Raw genomic sequence first — 19,599 nt, forward strand, 5'->3', positions numbered from 1 at the left:
GGGACAGTGGGGGCTGGGGGGCTGCTTTGGATGGATCAGGAAAGGCCACCCGGATGTGATGTTTGAGATGAACCTAACAGATCTGAAGAAGTTGACCCTACGGAGGTCTGAGGGCTTAGCATCCCGTGCAAATGGAGTGGCAAGTGCAAAGTCCCGCAGGCAGGAAGGAGCTTAGGATGTTTCAAGGGATGAGATGGAGCACAGGAAGTGTGCTGTGGATGAGGGAGGGCCCAGCCATGTACAGTCTTGCAGGGCATGACCAGGAGGGTGAACTCCGTCCCAGGCACAATGACAGAACGAATGGCTGCCAAGATTAGCAGGCAGGGATGCTACGAGCGAGCGAGCGAATGGGTGCTTCATGTCCCTCCGCATACCTCCCTCACCCTCACATAAGATTACTGGCTGCTCACCGGGCAGGCGGAGACAGCCCTCATTAATCTCAGGAAGCAGGAGGGCAGACTCGGGCAGTGCGGCAACCCAGACTAACTAGAGAACACAAAGGCCGCCTGCCCAGCTTTGTTTTGAAACCGTCAATTCCAAATTCCACTAGCTGGCAGAGACAGGGGTTATTGATTTTTCCTTCTGGAATGCATGTCCTACAGAGTCCTCGCAAATAGAAACTGAAAAACAGAGGAAAACACAAGTGCTGAGAAAGATAGGGCAAGGGGACATTTTTTAAAAAACATTCTATACTGGATTTTGTCTTTTTCTTCTTATGCTTTGCTGGATTGTGGCTTGTCATCTCCGTTTTCTCCCAATTCCCTTCTTTTTCCCTATCTCTGTGTCTTCCTGATTATCTCCCTCTGTCCTCCCCTCTCTCCCTCATGCCTCTGGCCAGTACCTGGCGTGGCGTCTGCATACTGCTCTTCTGTCTACACTGTCTACACTGTAGTCTCTCCGAGTCTTCTTCTTCTAGATCAGTTTGTCCAGCTCACTGCTTCTCTTTAAATACAGCACCTCTTCCCCCTTCCAGACAGGCAGCCAAGTGGGACCAGCCCATAAAACCAGTGTTTAGTAATTGCACACAGTGGTGGCCCCCGCTAATTACCTTTTCTCTCTTCTCTTGAGGACCAGGAAACAATTAGGGACTTTCTTTGTTGGGGTGGGGACAGGGTGCCAAGTCCCTTTAGCATCCATTCCCACTAGGTTAAACACCACCTGGGTCCTGCCCCTCGGCTCTGGTAAAAGCTGCACACTTGCCTCTTTGCCTCTGTATATCAGGCCTTCACTAGTAAGTGAAGTTTGGCCTTGAAGTATGGCCTTCTTGGTTACTTCTCCCTTCTTCCTGCTGCTAGCATGGCTGAGTGGACAGGAATTACAGTGCACAGAAGTGTCTATGGATAGAGTCTAAAATGTGTTTGGGTATGTTACTAAGGATAGGTATGTGAGAAGGCCTAGGCCCAATTGTGTCAGCTGACTTTTACTAAATTAAACACACTGATCGAAACTTAATTATCATCTGGAAAATGGGTGTATCACATTCTCTTCCTTCTTAAAGGGGAATGTCAGAACAAGCAAAGAAAATCCATCTAAAAACTACAAAATTACTAAAAACACAGACCAATCCTTAACCTTCTTCTCCTAATGAAACATGGTATCATGGATAGGCTCAACTGATGTCATTTCATAGCCCACTACTTCAAGAATTTATCTTCTATTCCTATTTTACCTAGGGAATAGAACAACATCATATTCCCTGAGCTCACACAAGGCAGTAGAGAAGCCTGGTGGGGGGTGGGTGGTTGGGGGGGTGGGGGGGTGGGTGGGGGGGTGGGTAAGGGAGGTGGTTCTCAGACTGATGAGAGGGATGTATATTCCTGAGATTTAAAATTTGTAACAAGAGAGACAATCTACATGTGGGTAATTGAGGTCTGGTAGGAGGAGGAGTGTTTCCTTAATAGGTTTTATACAAACTTAATTTCTGCAAAGCGTCTCCTATTTTACATGTACTGATGCATATTTAAATGTATAACTTCAATTATCACCTCTATGCAGATGCTTCCCCTCCTTGAACTTGTTCCCTCAGTTCAGCTCCTATATCTCCAATTACCCACATGATATTTTCTCTTAAGGCTGTAAGTTTATTTCATCTCCCTCCCTTTCATTAAAACCATAGAAGCTGAGGCCCATAGACACAGCTGTGGCCCATAGACCAAAGTAATTTGCCCAGCAATAAGATGGGATATCAGGCTCACCAATTTCCAAACACACAGAAGATGCTCCATTCACACTGCCCATGGAAGACTTGACATCACTTCACACCCAACTTATGATCTTCAAGTTTGGCTCTTTTCCTCCTGACTTTTCAGTCTTTGTGAGTGGGAGTTCCAAGAAGACAAAGCTCACAGGTCTGTGTCTCTTAGTCTTCATGGCTTCCCCAAGAGCTGACAGTTAGTAGTTTCAATAAACAATTTGATGGCTGCTTAGATGAAGGACTATGAAAATTCACCATCATTCCTTGATTGGAGCTTGGAAACTCATCATTTTCCACTTTTTTCCCCTGGCCACTAATACCTCATTGATTGCCAATTTCTGTTGACTTGGCCTCTACTGGTATCTTTGGATCCTCCTTCACTTCTTTTTAAAAAATATTTCATTTATTTATTTGAGAGATGGAGCACGTGTGCATGCAGGTACACAGGTTGAGGGGGAAGGGCAGAGGGAGAAGCAGGTTTTCCACTGAGCAGGGAGCCCAATGCAGGGCTCTATTCCAGGACCTTAAAAACACCACCTGAGCCAAAGGCAGACCCTTAACCAACTAAGCCACCCAGGTGCCCTGGATCCTCCTTCACTTCTGACTGGTCTCTTTCCAAAGTGTGAGCCCTGACCCCTAATATTGGGCTCAGCCTCATCTCCTGTCCCCTGCCTTTCCTTCTTCCTCTTCCTCCTACCCTAGGCTCCTCTTCCACAATATGTTTTCTTCATGACTTTTCCCATGTTGGAAGCCATCTATGTTCTCAGTACCTACAGCTTATGTCCATATACCTTGGAGGCAAGACTCACCACCACCTGGCCTCACTTCTCTTCCTAACCTTATTACCTATGCTCTGCCTCATAATCCCCCACCCCCATCAGATGGCTCAGCCTATGTTCCTTGAAACACACTTTATACAGGTTTGCCTCTATAGTTGCACATCCTATTTGCCTGTCTACTTATGAATTTCAATCATCAGGCCCAGTTTAAGTCTTTACCTTTATAACAACAACAAAGGGATACAGCAGTAACAGTAGCTAGAACTTTCTAAATATCTTCTATGTACCAAGCATCGTACTAAGTTATCCACACTCAATATTTTGTTAACCTTCACAAAAAGCCTAGGAGGTTGAGTACAATTCATATCCTCATCTTACAGTGGAAGAAACCTAGGATCAAAAGTGATTAGTAATAGGTCTAAGGTCATAGACTTAGTATGCACAATAGCTGAAAATTGGACCCAGATCTATCAGGTTGGCAAAACCTAGTTTCTAACCTTTAGGCTGTGCTCCTTAAAGCCATTTTTCTTCACTGAGCTCTGGTAGCCTTGACTACACATGGTCACTCATTTCCCAATTTTCATGTGGATTATTAGTAATCACTAATCACTAACCATTCTCTTATACACATGTGTTTCTTGTCCCCAGTTTTACTGTAAGCTGCCCGAAAATATGAATAACACTTCTGGGCTTTATAGGTTCTGCCCAACGAATGCATGCTGAAGGAAGTGATTCCCAGTGTAAAGTAATCGACCCCCCTTTAGTTCTGTTAGCTAATTCATCCCTTAAGCTGTGAGTCTGCTTCCCTCTCCCCTCACCCCAGGACCACATGCTGACACTGGGTATAAAAAAAACAAGAGGATATCCTCCCTGAATTTTGGCCTTTGAGTAACATGCATTTGCATGGCCTGCAGAAGTAGGGGGATGACAGTTGTTCCTGACTGAGTCAGGAGTCCACGTTTGCAGAATCCTGAATCTCTGAGCTCCTGAGGCCTTTGTGGAGTTAGAGATATTACAGGAAAACAACAAGCCCTGCCCCCAATTCAGCAACTGTCATGTACCACTATGAGATTTAATCACTTTCTTGAGAACCAGAAATGCAGTTGGTAATTACACAGCCCTGCTTATACACCAGTGCAGTGTTTTATTGTTCACTGGCCCACATATAATTAGAGGCATGAGATAGGACAGATATACCACTTTAAAAATGTAAAAATGTTAATTTGGGGATCAGCCATCAAGAAGCTGGTTGACCTTGAGTTAGTCACTGCTCTTCTCTGGTCCTCAATTTTCTCCCTGTTGACTTGTGGGGTTTTAGAGGATCTCTAAGCTCTCCTCTTGCCTTACCTTCCTGGGATGCAAATTAACACAACCTCTTACTTTTGGTTTATATGTACAATCTTGAGTCACATTCTCCATGGCTTTGTCTGCTCCACCCTACCCTCTCCTGCTTCTGAGCAAACACCCCCCAGATGAAGCAGTGGGCAGCTTCCTGTGTGGGATCCCTTTGCAAAGTCCTCTCTGCCCTAGGTCCCTTCACCTCAAGATACCTCTGCCCTCTTGTGTGCTTTGCACGTTAAATACCAAAAGCTTCCCACTAAGTTCTCAGCAACAGGGGAAGCAGACAGCCTGTATCTGGAAGCCATCATCAGTTTCCCCCGACACTAATATCCCTGTAGTCCTTATAAGGAAAACTGATAGCTAAAGTTGTTTTAAAGAAACCTCTTTCAAGACTTGTCAAGTTGAGCATGAGCCTGGGAAGGAGGCTAGTGGACAGAAGTGCGTGCCCAGATAAACCAGACTTCCTTCTGTGCCCCTCTCCCAACACACATTCTGAACACATGGACACAGTGGTATGGGAGGAAATTAAGTTGTCGTGAAAGTTAAGGGCCTGCTAAACAGCAAACAGTGGAGGCCAGGATAAAAATGGCGAAGGTTATTTGGCAAGTCAAAAAAACAGTGATAGAATAGTTCTGCACAGATCGTATCAATGGGCACAGCAATCTGCATGTGATAAAGTTACACAGAACTGCGCATGGCATACACACACAAATGAGTGTAATACTCTGAAATCTCAAGAATGACATCTGTGGATTGTACCAATGGCAGTTTCCTGGTTTTGATACCATGCTAGTTATGGAAGCTGTTACCACTGGGAGGAAACTGGGGTAAAGGGCACTTGGATCTATCCACTATTTTTGAAACTTCCTGTGAATCAATAATTACTTCAAGATAACACTAAGAATACCCCCAAAACCAAGCACCTAGAGCAATGAGCGGTGGTGGCTCTGTCTCCCACAATCCTGGGATACAGGTGGACATACCCTATCACAAGATCCTATTAACAACAGTGACCTCTTCGCTGTCATGATCTTCGCCACCATCATCAAGCCTCCCATTTATTGAACACTTACTATGTATGAAGCACACTTTCTCATTTACATCAGCACCCCCACCAGTCCATCATCCCCATTTTACGGAAAATAACGACCTTGGGAGTAGCTGAGTCAAGCCCCAGGCCACAGAGCTACTGCAGGGCCAGGTTCTGACCGAGGTCTGGGACTCTCACGTTCACACTGGGGCTCAAAACCAGAGAGGAACAGGATTCTGGGGAGCTGTCATGGCATCCGACGTGTGTTCCCTGGAAACCGCTCAAGCACATCCCTCAATCTGTCTCAAAGGCACCTGCAACCGAGGCGGCGCACAGCATGATGATACCACCTTCCTGTCCTGTCCCTCACCCCTGTTTTGGCCAGAAAGCCACATCTGAAGAGAATCAAACAAACAAACAAACAAAAACCAACCATCACTTACAAGTTCTTCACGTTGGTGATGCCACGGAACGCCTTCCTTGGGATCCCCAGGATCTGGTTTTCGCTCAGATCTCTAAACAGGAAGAGAAGAGGCACACTGCGTTAAGGACCAAGGCCCGGCTTTATCTGCATCTCATTAGGACAACAAAACCCCTCGCAGGCTGCCTCTGCGGCCAGGAGTGTTGGAGGGACTGTTCAGTCTCAGGCCCCAGGCTGCTACAAGCCTTCACATTGTTCTCTAGTGATGGCCTTTGCTGGAATGGTTACCAGGCGGGAGCAGCTCGCCTCCAGGGCGGGCGCTGTGGGTGGTCTCGCACCTCCAGGCCACGAGCCAAGACGCTGGGTTATTTGTTGTGCACACCGCACCCAATTCTCTGTTTTGCCACCTCCCAGAGAGACCCCTTGCCCCCCTCCCCCCTGTCGTCCCTCCCCCACTGCATGGTCAACACCACTCAGTCTCCCATCTCTTAGGGACTCTCTGCCTTTGTCATCTGGGATTGGGAGGGAGCCTAGCTATCCTGATTTTCTGATGGGGGATGACCACCTCCGTTTATTCTAGAGCCCCAGACCGCACCCCCCACCCCCCACCTCTGGGGACCTCCTGGATCGGCTTAGTGACATGCATGATGACTTCAATTTGCATTTCCACAAAATGGGGGTCCCACTGGCACCTCATCAAGCGTTAAGCAGTGCTAACGTGTTGTTTTGAGGAAGAAAGGTAAAGGACAAACTGTCAGGTGTTGAAGCTGGCTCAAACCCAGGTCTTGTGTTAGGGTCCTCTTTAACAATCCCCAAAACCTCAGTTTTCTTTCCTAAGACCCATGCAGTATTTTCTGTCCCCTCCTCCCCAAACCATACATATGCACTTGTTTTCATTCATGCCTCAAACTTGCTTGGAATCCCAATGAATAATCAATCATAACCTGTGTGTGTCTACACACACACACATCAATCATATATATATATATATATATACACACACACACAAATATATATCTCAATTATTTAAAAAATAGCAGAAAACCCATGAGATATTAAGGTAAAAAATTACCTACCCAGACCATAACCACTGTTACGAATTAGGAGCAATAAGTATAGATTTCACCAATATTATCTCATAGTATATAGTCAGTCATAAACTCTTTTTCACTTATTATCTTGAGAACATCTGTTCACGTCATTAACAGTACATGTCTGACAACCTTTAAATCACTGTATATCACCCAATTGTATACAGGGCTATAGGATCACACGCTGTTGGTATTTGTCATTTAAGGAAGGCTAGGATGAGTTTTCCTCCCCACACAATTTGAGGGTAATTGTTGAGCTGCTTCCTATAAGAAGAACACACTGGGTCACAGGGTAAACGTCTTTAGCTGCCAAGCTCTCCCAGGGGCAGACTGTACCAATGGATCCTCTCCCACACTGATTTTCCACAGGAACCTAATCAAAAGCTAAAGAGGACTCCACATATATTTGGAAAGAGCAGTCAGACAACCATCGTCCACTGACACTTAGGCTGTCTAATGAACACTGTGTGAAGAACCAGGAGGAGAAACAGAAAGCAGAGGAGAGACTTCACTTCTCTGCTCTCACCTGCTGAGAGGAGTTGCACATTCTAAGCAGCTGGCTGGAACTTTAGACACTTGGGGATCATCCAGGGCTGTGGTTAAGCCCCAAGGCAAGGCTCAGATTTGGGGTAGGGTGTAGATACGACTATCAGTGGCTTCTGGGGCTGAATAACACGGTGCTTCCCATCTCAAATCCAGTTTCCTCTGTCTGCAACCGGCGTAAGTAAATTTAGATGCACACGGAGCCCTGTTTGCAGACTCCCCTGGCTGGGCCTGATTCAATGAGCAGGGCTCCGGCCTGGAGTCAGGGCACTGAACAGAGCCCACGGTGACAGTAGAGGTCAGGCAGGGTCGCCAAGGTCACTCCTCTGCTCTCCATCAGACTCCAGGAGAAGAGGGCGCAGGTCCTGTCATCTGACTAATGTAATTTCCACCAGGCATCTGGGTTATAACCCAAGTCTCCAGCAACCACAATGGGCCTAGTCTTTTCTGCCACGCACAGGCTGATGTCTAGGACAGCAAGCCCCTGCTCCTACCCACCCGCGCTTGGCTGCTATCTCTGGCTGCTCTGGGAAACAGGTTGGGACACACTTCTGGTCAATGGCTAATGATCAAAATCAGAGGCAGGGGGAACAAACAGGAGAGAGGTTTGGACTAGTCAGTTTACAACCATGCCTGGAAGCCAGGAAAACAGGCACATATTCCATAGTGTATTAACCCTTTATTTTTAAGGTGCCCCAAACATACTGAAGAGATAACAATTGTACGAAGGTTCTGGCTTGTAATATGGTGGGATGATGAGAGGAGAGTAGCTTTTTAGCAGAAAAATCTGGCCCAGCTGCTGGGAAACATCCCACAAAAGTAATCACACAGGCAAAAACCCTGCAATTGCATGGGGCGGCCACTGGGGTTTCTAGTCGCTATTTTGCCGCTGGAGGTATACCCAGTCTCGCTCCTACCTAGTTTAAGGGACTTAGTTTAAAACACAGCTTTCTTTCCACCTCCCTCCCATGCTTTCCTCCTGCCACAACTGAGCAAAACAGTGGATTGTAGGGAATTTATCTGTTCCCCATGACAATCCGCTTGTAAATTTTATTAATTTTATTTTCCATTGAGCCTCTGTTCTCCAGCTAACAATACCTCTGCCATCCATCTGCAGGATTGTATATTGATTTCATAAATACCTCCAGCGGGCTGAAAAACTGACAGCTTTAATGGTGTTACTGATGGGGCGTGGAGGAGGGTTCAGGGCTGGGTGCTTCATTTTCGGTAACTGTCCCTTCACAATTATCTCGAGGCCTTTGTGAAGGCTCCTAATAGCGTGTTTATCTCAGCGTGATGCCAGAGCATGGAGCCAGTGCTAAGCACTACCCTTGAGAGAGACAAGAGCCACCATTTTCAGCTGACATTTAAATAAAAATAACAAAATCTATCTGGAGTGCCCAAGAGCCTAGTTCTGGCCAATTGCTTGCCGGGGGATTAGTGCCTTGCCCTTCCTGAGGGAAAATGCTCAGAAGTAGCCAGGAAAAGGGAACTTTTCTTTTTTCTTTTTAAAATACATTAGATTAAAAGTATGAGGCTGGAGCACGGTGAGAGAATATGGGACGTGCTGAAATTTTCCGGGGGAAGTAAAGGAAGATGGCTGGTGGGAAATGCTTTCTTGGTTGGGAAGTAGGGCCACGGATTGGGATGCCTTTTTAAATAATTAGAACTCTGAAAGAAAGGAGAACTGCATTAGCTAAAGTGCATTTTCCTGCTTCCGGAAAATGATTAACCGACGGATTATTCCATCCAAAAACACAAGACCAAAGAGGACTTATTAAGGAGACAGTAAGTCAAATAGGAGTTGGCAAGAACCAATATATCCCCCTTCCAGCCAACTCCCCCCCCCCTTTTTAATTTACTAAAATGCTTTGGACACAGATTAACTTTCTTCACAAATTTATTATTGCTTCATCTACCTTGAAACAGGAACTGCAGACACTTTGATAAATGGATTGAAAGGTTGTCTAGTTCCAGTGGAGCTTTCAAATGCTTCCCAGGGCTCTCCCTGCAATGTCAAGCATGCTTTGTTCTAAGAGCAGCAGTGAATGACAGTCCCCACCTTCACCCCCACCCCAGCCCACCCTATGTTTACCAGGAAAGATGGCAAGGCAGGAAGCAGGAAAGTAGTCTCCTCTTTGGTCTGGTAGGGACAATGCACTTGTCTTGGTCACATTCATGCTACAAGGAAGCCTTGTCTGTGTTAGATTGCAGTTTGTGAGGGGTGGCATTTGCTCCTAGATGTCAATCTTGAATTATTCCAGAGGTACAAGATGGGGCTTGGAAACTCACCCAACCTTGGAGAATTCTTGTTTCTGAGGGGGTAGGGGCGGCAAGCCACTTAGCTTATGATCATGCAGACTACTGAAATGCTTTATGCCTCAGTTTCCCCATCTTTACAGTGGGGGCTTCTCTGACCTCCTAGGCTAACCATGGGGATAAAAGGAGTTGATATATGTGTGTCTTGCACAGCCTCTTGAACCCTGTAGGCATTCACCAAACAGCTGCAGTTATTTCTTGGATTTTCTGCCCATTTAGTCCTGCATTTTATATCACTGAACACATCCTTTATGACCCTCTTCAGGACATATGTCTATAACTGTGCAAAGAATAGAACACATAAATGTGGCTAATATTCTTTCCATAAAATCTGGGGGAGGGATCAAAGTTTCCCTCATCTGTCATTTAGATCGGAGTATCCATGTTTGATTCTAGAATCTTTTGAATGAGAGAGGAGAGCTTGATTCAGGAGAATAGATCTTTCTCGGATTGGGCTCTCAAAGAAGCTGACACTTAACCAAATGATGGATTTATAAAGTGCTCCTGGGAGAGACCAGTAAGGGATGCAGGAAGCAGGATCAAGAAGGGAAATAAAGATCAGTTAGGAAAAGTCTTAGCCTTAGCCCCATACCCTGGGAGTTCTTGTCTCTAACCAAGGGATCTGGGCCTTTAGAGCCTTGCATCAAATAGTCCTTGGTTAGAGACCACCCAAGAAAAATAGGAATCGCCTGGCTCTGCCTGTTCTCCATAAGTCTGAACAAGGTGACTCCAGCAACTCACGGACAGATTCCTGAAGAGGTTCCTAGTCGTGATTTTTATCCATAAAATCTGAAGAAGCAGGAGATGGGAGCCAGTGTCAGTAAAGAGACCCAAGGGATCCAACCCAAAGCACACATAAAAAGGCTTCAAGGACAGTTCTCCTGATTCAGGAAGTTCTCAGAAGATTAAAAAAAAAATCACTCATGAAAGATGACATATCCAGGACTGGGATCAAGAGGTCACAGGGGGAAGCTTAGTGACCACAGGAAATTGGAACAACTCAATCTCATACTTTCTTTGTCTACCTCCCCAGACCCCTTTGCACTGAGACCAATCAGGTACCCTTTTTAGTAACAACCACAACAAAAAAATCCATCAATTTTTGATTAGCTAAACTAAAAGAGGGGATGATCTAAAAGCATTTCTACTTGGTACCATTATTGGATTTGAGATCAGGGCAGTGGATTACCACTCTGATTCTCTTTGGCCTGAGTATGTATTAAAATTTCTTTCCCAGTCACTGCCTACTAGGAGGAAGTCTGCCTGTTGTTGCAGTAGGTATCAATCAAAACTCATTTATGGATTTAAAAAACTTCCAATGGATAATCCATGAATCTATAAATTCTTGTACTGTCACTGCTGTCGTCTTATACAAAGCTGAACCCTGCTTCCCTGAGCCTCAACTCCAATGCATAGTAACTGTGACATTATCACTCCACTCTAGGAGCCAAAGAGAAATATTGTCTTGCTCACCTTATTTTATACAGTGGGAGGGACAGACATGCAGGAAAAATTATTTCCTGGGGATTTTACAGTGTGGACTTTAGGGAGGATTTATCTTAAAAAGTAAATCTCTTCTGTAGGCAATTTACCTTAATAAACAAGATTATATGTCTGCAGTTGGGTCACTGTCAAAAGCAAGTGAGCCCCAAGCATATGTTCCAGCTAAGAAGCCCTGGTACCTCCAGCTGGGTGTCTAGTCAATGGCATCCTTTGTCCGAGGGAGATTATAACGGAAGGACTGAATTATTTCCTGAACAAATTGCCACGTATCTCAGGGACCCAGAGAATCAAAGTATCAATGGGGGGACAAAAAAAATTATTTTCCACTGCTCCAGTTGGTTTCTGAATATTTCATTGCACCAGTTTACATGCTTGCTTCCTTGATGCCAAAAGTTACTGAAAGGAAGAGCTCCTTTCGTTCTGCCTTTTCTGACAAGCTCATTAGAAAAGTCCTAGTCATATTGTTCAGATGTTCAATATTGACAGATTAAATGTCAGCTCAGATTCTTACAATAGAAATTTAGCACCTACTATGTGTTATTCTATGTCACATGTTGAGACACAGAAGTGAACAGAACCAACTTTCTGTCCCCATGGACTTGCATTCCCTTTGACAAATAAACAGAACTCTTCCTATATTTGATTGGAAAATAAACATCTAGACATCCCCTAAAGTAAGAGCTACAGTCCCACTGTTTGTTTTTTTTCCCTTCTCAACAAGAAGAAACCCTGTATCTAAAGTTACATTGCAGATCATTCCTACCCAGCAAGGAAAAGAATTCTCAGCTTTGTTTTACTCCAGGCTCAAAATTATTTTTGCTTTTAGGGAGGGTTAAAAAGGGAGAAAGAAAGATGCCAATCTGAATCACCGGGACTTGCAGTCTTGTTTCATCAAGCACTTTGGTTTTGTCTTTCAAAGTGGACAGCCTGATAAAATCAGGACAGTTTGAAGATGTTATTAAGAGTTGGCCTGGGGGGCAGCCCCGGTGGCACAGCGGATTAGCGCCGCCTGCAGCCCGGGGTGTGATCCTGGGGCCCCCGGGGTCGAGTCCCTCGTCGGGCTTCCTGCTTGGAGCCTGCTTCTTCCTCTGCCTGTGTCTCTGCTTCTCTCTCGCTCTCTCTGAATAAATAAATATCAAAAAAAAAAAAAAAAGAGTTGGCCTGGGGAATCCTGGGTAGCTCAGTGGTTTAGCACCTGCCTTTGGCTCAGGGCCTGATCCCGGAGTCCTGGGATTGAGTCCCACATCAGGCTCTGCATGGAGCCTGCTTCTCCCTCTGCCTGTGTCTCTGCTTCTCTCTCTCTCTCTCTCTCTCTCTCGAATAAACAAACAAAATCTTAAAAAAAAAAAAAAAAAAAGAGTTGGCCTGGTACAGGGCAGCTGCTCTCGCAGTGGGGCTCATGGTCTACCTAATCAGAATTTACTGATGATGTTTCAAAAAACACAGATCCCTGGTTTTTAAAATAATTTAGATATGATAATGGCATTGTAGGCTATGTTTCCCTTCATTCAGGTCTTTATCTTTGAGAGATACATACTGAAGTAATTAAGGATTAAATGATGTCTGGTTTTGCTTCAAAATAATGTAGAAAGGGGGGGTTCGGCAAGGAGAGTGGGTGGAAGTATAGGAGTAAGACTGGCCATGAATGAATCCTTGGAGCACTTTGTGCAAAGGAGGTTCATCTATAATTTGTGCTTGACTTTTATATATGTGATATTTTCCAGAATAAAAAAAATATGAAGATTTCTAGGACTCATCCCGGAGCTACTGAGTCAGAAATCCTGGGGATGGGCTCTGGATTGTAAACTATGAAGAAGGTTGAGAGCATGGGTAGGATGATTTGCACATGGGATTAGGTGCTGAATTCACACCCCAGCTGCGCTACTTAATGGGCTGTGTGTCTTTAAGAACATCAATTCAAGTCTGAGCCTCCATTTGTGCTTCCATGAAATCAGGATAAGCATCGAGAGTAATGAAAAATCGAGTGCTTTCTATAGTCTTCATGCAGTACATAAATGCAAATCACTATCTTCGTTTTATTAGCATGAAGCTAACAAATATAGCATCTTACTACTTTAAGTGTCTAGGGAAAATTTGGGGTCCAAGATGCAAAGGCCTCTTGTGTCTCAGGTGTAATCCTGCTGGTGTTGGACAAAATGCTTATGGGATAGTGTCACAGAAGGCTGAAGGGGGATGGAGTGACAATATCTAATCCATGACTGACAAAGCCATCCAGGGGCCCAGCTTAGAGGCTGAACTAGAGGGGCTGAAAGTCTACTCCACGGATAGTTATACCCTTCCCTGGATCCCAGCAACTCAGCAGGAGGAAACCAGGCACTCTGCCCTTGGACCCTACTAAACCTGTAGGGTAGGACTCTGACTCAGATTAGAGCATTCTGGGTGGGGCCACACAGACAAGTGTTTTCCCAGGTTTCCAGGAGGGCTGCAGTTGAGGGGAGAAAGTGCTAGAGGACAGGTAATGAGTAGCTGGGCCTTGAGGCCCATCTTGAGCTGTGACCCTTCTAGAGCAGATGAAGGTCTGGTGTCTGAGCATCATGGAGCTAAGGTCCCTCAGATGGAGAGACTGAGGGCTGCAAGTAAGATTAGGGTTGTTGGTTGGCCCCCTGATTAGTCACAAACATACACTTTTTTTTTTTTAAGATTTTATTTATTCATGAGACGAAGGGAGAGAGGGAGTGAGAGTGAGAGAGGCAGAGACACAAGCAGAGGGAGAAGCAGGCTTCCTGTGGGGAGTCTTTTGCAGAACTCGATCACAGGACCTCAGGATTTAGACCTTAGCCAAAGGCAGATGCTCAACCACTGAGCCACCCAGGGGCTCCTATTTTCTGTCTCTTTATGGGCAGATGTTCTGGAAATCACAAATTCAAATGCATTAGATCACACAGGCTAAAGGAAATGAGCAAACCAGGCTGACTGTGGACACAAAAGTAGTGAGGGGTGAGCTAGGAGACACAGGTCTCATCCCAATGAATTTCCCCCACTTAAAAACAACCCTCCATGCTGGTCCATGGGACACTTCAGCCTAGGGCTGAAGGGTACAGTGGCCAATACCCCTCCCAAAGGTGATCTAATTCTAGGACAGCACTGTCCCATAGAAGTCTAACATGAGATACTCATGCAATTTAATCTGTTCCATTAGCTGCATTAAAAAGTTAAACAGTTGAAATGAATTTCAGTATTTTACTTAACCCAATGTATCCAAAATACCTTAACATTGTAATCAGTATAAAAATATATTAATGAGCTACTTTATAATCTTTTTTATACCAAGTCTTCAGAATCTGATATGTATTTTACACACATCTCAAATCAGACCAGCCCCCTTTCAAGTGCTCAATAATCACATATGGCTAGCACCTGTCATATTGGACAGTGTAATTCAAGAATATGGCTAGGAGCCGGGTGTTGTAGTTCCACGACCACTCATTATCAAGAGAGAAAAAGAGTATTAGATATTGGAACCAATCTAAAAGAGCCCAATGCGGGACTCCTCAGAGGTTGGGTGAGGGGCAGTAAACAATAGGAAATGTGAAAGGGAGCCATTCAAGATAGAAACCTTTGGATTTAAGGAAGTAAGCCAGGTCTTGAAATATCCCAGTCATTCAGCCATCCCTCCTCTGAGCAGAGAATCTCTTTCCAGCCAGAGGATTTAATTTATGTCTTTCTGAACCAACTTTCCTGGGCTGGCAGGGTTAACCAGCTTTCTTCATTGAATTATATGCAAGACCAACTAAGGCTCTTTGTGTTCATGAAACAGCATTATAACTGACTGATCATCTCCATGCAAATGGTACAGAGGCTGAGCTTCTCAACAGCTCACTAATTCCTAGAATTATCACAATTTAGCAACAAGGTAGTTAGGTTAGACGGGATTGGGGGAGCTCTCGTTATCAGTCCAGTTGTGCCTTCTGTTCTGGTCCAGACTTTTCTTCTTCACTAGGTGGCCTCGGAAACATCACCAGGATGCTAACTAGAGTTTGTGCATCACCACCAAGTACGCTTCAGGGGGTATAACTGAGATTTCGGTGTTCTTACATTGTGGGCAGAAATCTGATGCTAAACATCATCTGAGCCTAAGGATCTAATTATCCGCTTAGGATAGTCCTCTGCCAATTTTAGGCCCAATCAAATGTTTTTGGTTTAGTTTCCCAATCTTGGTGCATGTGTGTGTGTGTGGCAGGGGGTGGGGGGGTTGGTATCTACCTGGTTCAAAAGGATGAAGATCAGGGATTTCTTTTTTTTCCCCTTTGTTTGAAGGTATGTGTCTGCCCAATAGAGTTGGGAAGAGTGAGCCCATTTCTGTGAAATCCATCCTCCTCCCAGGCTGACACACTGTTCCTTCCTACCCCCTCCTTTCTCTACGACCCTCTCCCTTGGCAGCCCTCTGAGGCTTTCATCCCTAATTTGATTGTCGTAGCTGACACTGTCAATCTGAAATCCAGTAGCACGTCTAACGCTGGCTGGACAAGGGGAATGCATGGGGAGAAGAGGGGGAGGCAAATTCATCTTGAGAATAGCTTTATGTAAATCGATCCTCTGGCCTAAAGCTGGAGCCAAGCATTTGCTGATTAATTGGAGAAGCGTCCTTGTTCCCGTGTCTTCTTTAGAGAGATGGCCCAAATTGAGGCCTCTCTTCTTCACAAAGACATTCCCATGCCAAAAAGCTTTTGCAATTAGGAGATGAAACCCTGCAAGCGGGTGGGGGGTGGGGGAGAGGAAGCAGGGGTTGGGAGAGCGTTTATGGAATTGTTCTGAAATGAAGTATGTGCATTTGGGCTGCTTCATGATTAATTGCTGACCCGGGCACCTTCATTTGCCTCCCAGATGGTGGCCTGATAGCCTAGGTTCTGAGGCACAATATCCCATAGGTGAAGATCTGCTTGTACAATTAGCAAAAATTAAGGGGGTGAGAAGTGTACTTCCTAACATGTTTTTTCTGGTGGATTCCAAATTTATATTTTAGGTTACCACTTGGGCCCATTTCTGTTGGTGTCAGGAAAGAGTGTCTGTGATTGACTTAATCTCTTGTCCATGTTTCTCTTACGGTCTCTTAGAAAGAAAGCTCAAAAAAAAAAAAAAAAAAGCCAGATCATCCACCAAGGTGATCCTTTAATCCAGGGCACTGTTAAATCTGACTTTACCAAAAAGCTCAAGGCAAATTAGGGATTTAGGCACAGGTGGAAGTGAGTTTGCATCCAGAAAGACTGCTTGTTGGCTAACCTGTGTGCTGACGGAAGGTCAAGCTTAGATGGAAACGTGGTCGTTTCCATCGGCTTTTTCATTAAATTATGAGTTTTGCTGAGCACAAGCCCTGACACACCACTTAAAAAATATTTGTTGAATGGATTAAAAATAAATGAAAATGATTTCATGTCATTGCCTGGTTCGTGGATGATTGAAAATAAGTTTCAAGCTATGGGGATTCCCACCACCCTCAAGTCCAGTTTGTCCCTTTAAATTATAAAGAGCTCTTCCCCTGTTCCCCCACCATTCTATCTCTTCCTCGCTGGTACAGTGAGGTGCCTGAGAACTGAGGCCACTAGAATAGGCTTGCGTTCTAAGGAGCTGCAGATAAAGTCTCTGAGAAGGTTTAGTGAGCCACACTGGAGTGTGGGAATGAGCACTTACCTAGGAAGGGAGGCCAAGCAAATAATTTGGTTTTTGGGGGGAACAGAATTTAAACCTGGACTGAGAGGATACAAAAGATTTGGAAAATGAATTTGATCCAGAAAAGGGCTGTGTGTGTGACAAAACCACATCTCCAAGAACATCTCCTCCTCTCCCCATTTCTGAATTCTGGCACTCATTGAGACTAGGATAATACAGATAATGAAACTTCAGGACGGAAGGAGATACTTTTAGCCTCAAGCTATAGGAGATGTTAGAAGGAGATGACTGGCAGTGAGAAAGGTTTGATTGCTTTGTGATAATTTGCTCTGTGATCATCCTCCTTTCTGCCAAAGGGTCTAAGAGATGTGGAAACCTGCATGGAGTCTGAGGATTAAGAAGTCCAGTTGGGGAAGGTGGGAAGCAGACAGGCAGACCCATGGGCTAAGGCACTGTCATTTGGGAGCAGGTGAAGCTGTTTCCCTGATTTCTTTTTTTTTGTTTGTTTGTTTCCTGATTTCTATCCCTGTAACGTTAAATATTCAACTTGGTCATGATCCTTTCAACACCTCCTGGGTACCCTGTGTGTGCCTGACCCTAAGAGTAACATTTTATGGACTGAGCAACTCCTCCTTCTTCCACTGGAGGATACGCCACTGGGGCTCTTCTGCTGTCCATTCAGTTTTTCTGAAGGAACGTGAGCACCTAGGGGCAGGGTGAGTGGTGGGTGGGGAGGGATTATGCCCAGTGGCTGGAGTCTGGAATGCAGAGCTGTGGCTCAAGGAAATGGGGCTTGTATATGCCTGTTCTTTCTTGTGACTTTTCAGCACCCCATTAAATAAGTGAAACCTCAGGGATGAAAGTGAGATGCTATCCTGGGGCCATCCACTGATAAGATCACAATTGAGCAAGAGCTCAGCACCCTGAGTTACAAGGCCAGTTTCTCGAAGCCCAGTGTTGGACGGAGCATACAGCAGAGAACACCACTAAGCTTTGTTAATACTATAGCACAACATTTCTCCTCGTGACCCCCTGTACTATTTATTGTTCCATTCAAGACAATTGCTAATAACTCACACCTGTGGATGTCCTGGTATCGACTAAAACAGAATAGATGCTGTTCTCTTGCTTATTTATGTAAACATGGATGCAGTTCAATAGGCTGACACCAAGTTTGAAGTTAACACTAATGTTTAATCGCAGACCTACTTCTGGCCGTTTAGCTTGAAAGGTGGGAGACAAGGGGTGCGTGCTGGGAGGACCCAGTGAACTGCAGAGATGAAAGGAAGCCGTGATGAATGTGGGGCTGCCACTGGTCGGATGCCCAATACAACAAACTCATCTGTTCCAGGCAAAGAGGGTAGGACCTCCACAGCAGGAGGTGGGGGTAGAGAGGAGGGATAGAGGGGCAGCTCCTTCTGAAACACCTTCCTTTCCACTCTGTTGGTTAACTATAGCCCGAGCCATACTTGGCCTGGTAACTCAGCTACCTTCCATAACTGACCCCAGAGGTCTTGCCTATGGTCAAAACTCCAGGAGACAGTGAGACACACTGTTGGAAGCATGGCTCAGGAGCCCAGAAAACTGTGGTGTGAATTCAGACTTTGCCTCCTGCTAGTTATGTGGCTTTGTATGAGTAGATCACCCTGCCCGAGCCTGAGTTTCCTATCTGTAAAATGGGGACAATGTAAATACTTGCCATGGAATTATTGTAAAATGGCTAATGAATTTAGAGCCATATGTTACCTGGCTGATAATCAACACTTGGTAAATACCAATTATTAGGAGTGCTATATCTGTTCAAGTCTTGCATTCAAAACTATGAGTGGAAGACGACAAAATCCCCACAAATTCCTTGTCCCAGAGAATATTACATTGGAACTCAAATTGTAAAGAAGCACCTCCTGGTCAAATTCAATACCAAAGAAACCAATACCTGGGTTCTACTCAGCCTGCGGTGCCTCAGAGCTTCCCTGGCTCCTGCAGGGGGACCCAACCTCATGGATTTTCCCAGGCTCTCTCTGGAATGGGTGGTCAAGATGGGCACAGAGTTAAAAGCCCCACAGCTCTCTGTATACCTCCTCAGAAGCTGGCTGGAACCCGTGGATTCAATAGCAACTGCTATACAGAGAAGTCAGCAGGGGGTGCCACAAAGAAGATGGACAAGGAGGAGGGCCGGATGCAGCTGGTGGGACCACTGGTAGGAGAGCTGGAGGATCCAGCCAGGCAGGGTTTAGACGGGGGTGTGGCCTCAACCTTAAGGGGCTCTGGGCTGAGTGCTAGATGGTGACCAGCTGCCTCTGCAGGGACTCAGGACAAGTCGAAATAGCCCTCCACCTTCCAAAGGAAGCTGGGGTATGGAAGCTTCCCCGGGGGCCCAGAGCCATGCAGGAAACAGCCAGGAGAGGAGAGGCTGAGATCACTCAAGGTGGGAAGGTGAGTCGAATTTGCTACTAAAGTGAATTCCCTGGCTGTCCTTCCTACCCTGTTCAAACTGTCCTGTGGCTCACGTTTCATAGAAGTGTCATTATTAATAAGGTGACTATAGTGCACCCCTGGAGTTAGATGGCTATGGGTCAAAGCTAAGAAAATGAGAAGACACAGTCTGTGGGAGAGGACAAAGGGAAACAGCAAGTATGACGTCACCTTTTAGGAAGTAAAAAGTCACCTCTGCAGACAGACCTAGCTGTTCAAGGCAAGATACACTGGGCCTCTGCCCTCTCTCCTGTCCCCAGACCTGCCCTGGGGGC

The 19,599-nt window shown here is 45.4% G+C and overlaps 1 protein-coding gene across 1 annotated transcript in view; it reads right to left on the minus strand.

Annotated features, from left to right (window-relative positions):
- Positions 1-19,599, minus strand: part of SLIT3 (slit guidance ligand 3) — a 589,537-nt gene that overhangs the window by 190,112 nt on the left and 379,826 nt on the right. The window contains exon 5 of the mRNA XM_041748203.1: positions 5,788-5,859. Coding sequence (XP_041604137.1) covers positions 5,788-5,859 — 72 coding nt within the window. The remainder of the gene's footprint in view (positions 1-5,787; positions 5,860-19,599) is intronic.

Source organism: Vulpes lagopus, chromosome 3 (genome assembly GCF_018345385.1).
Source record: "Vulpes lagopus strain Blue_001 chromosome 3, ASM1834538v1, whole genome shotgun sequence".
NCBI classification, from domain to species: Eukaryota; Metazoa; Chordata; class Mammalia; order Carnivora; family Canidae; genus Vulpes; species Vulpes lagopus.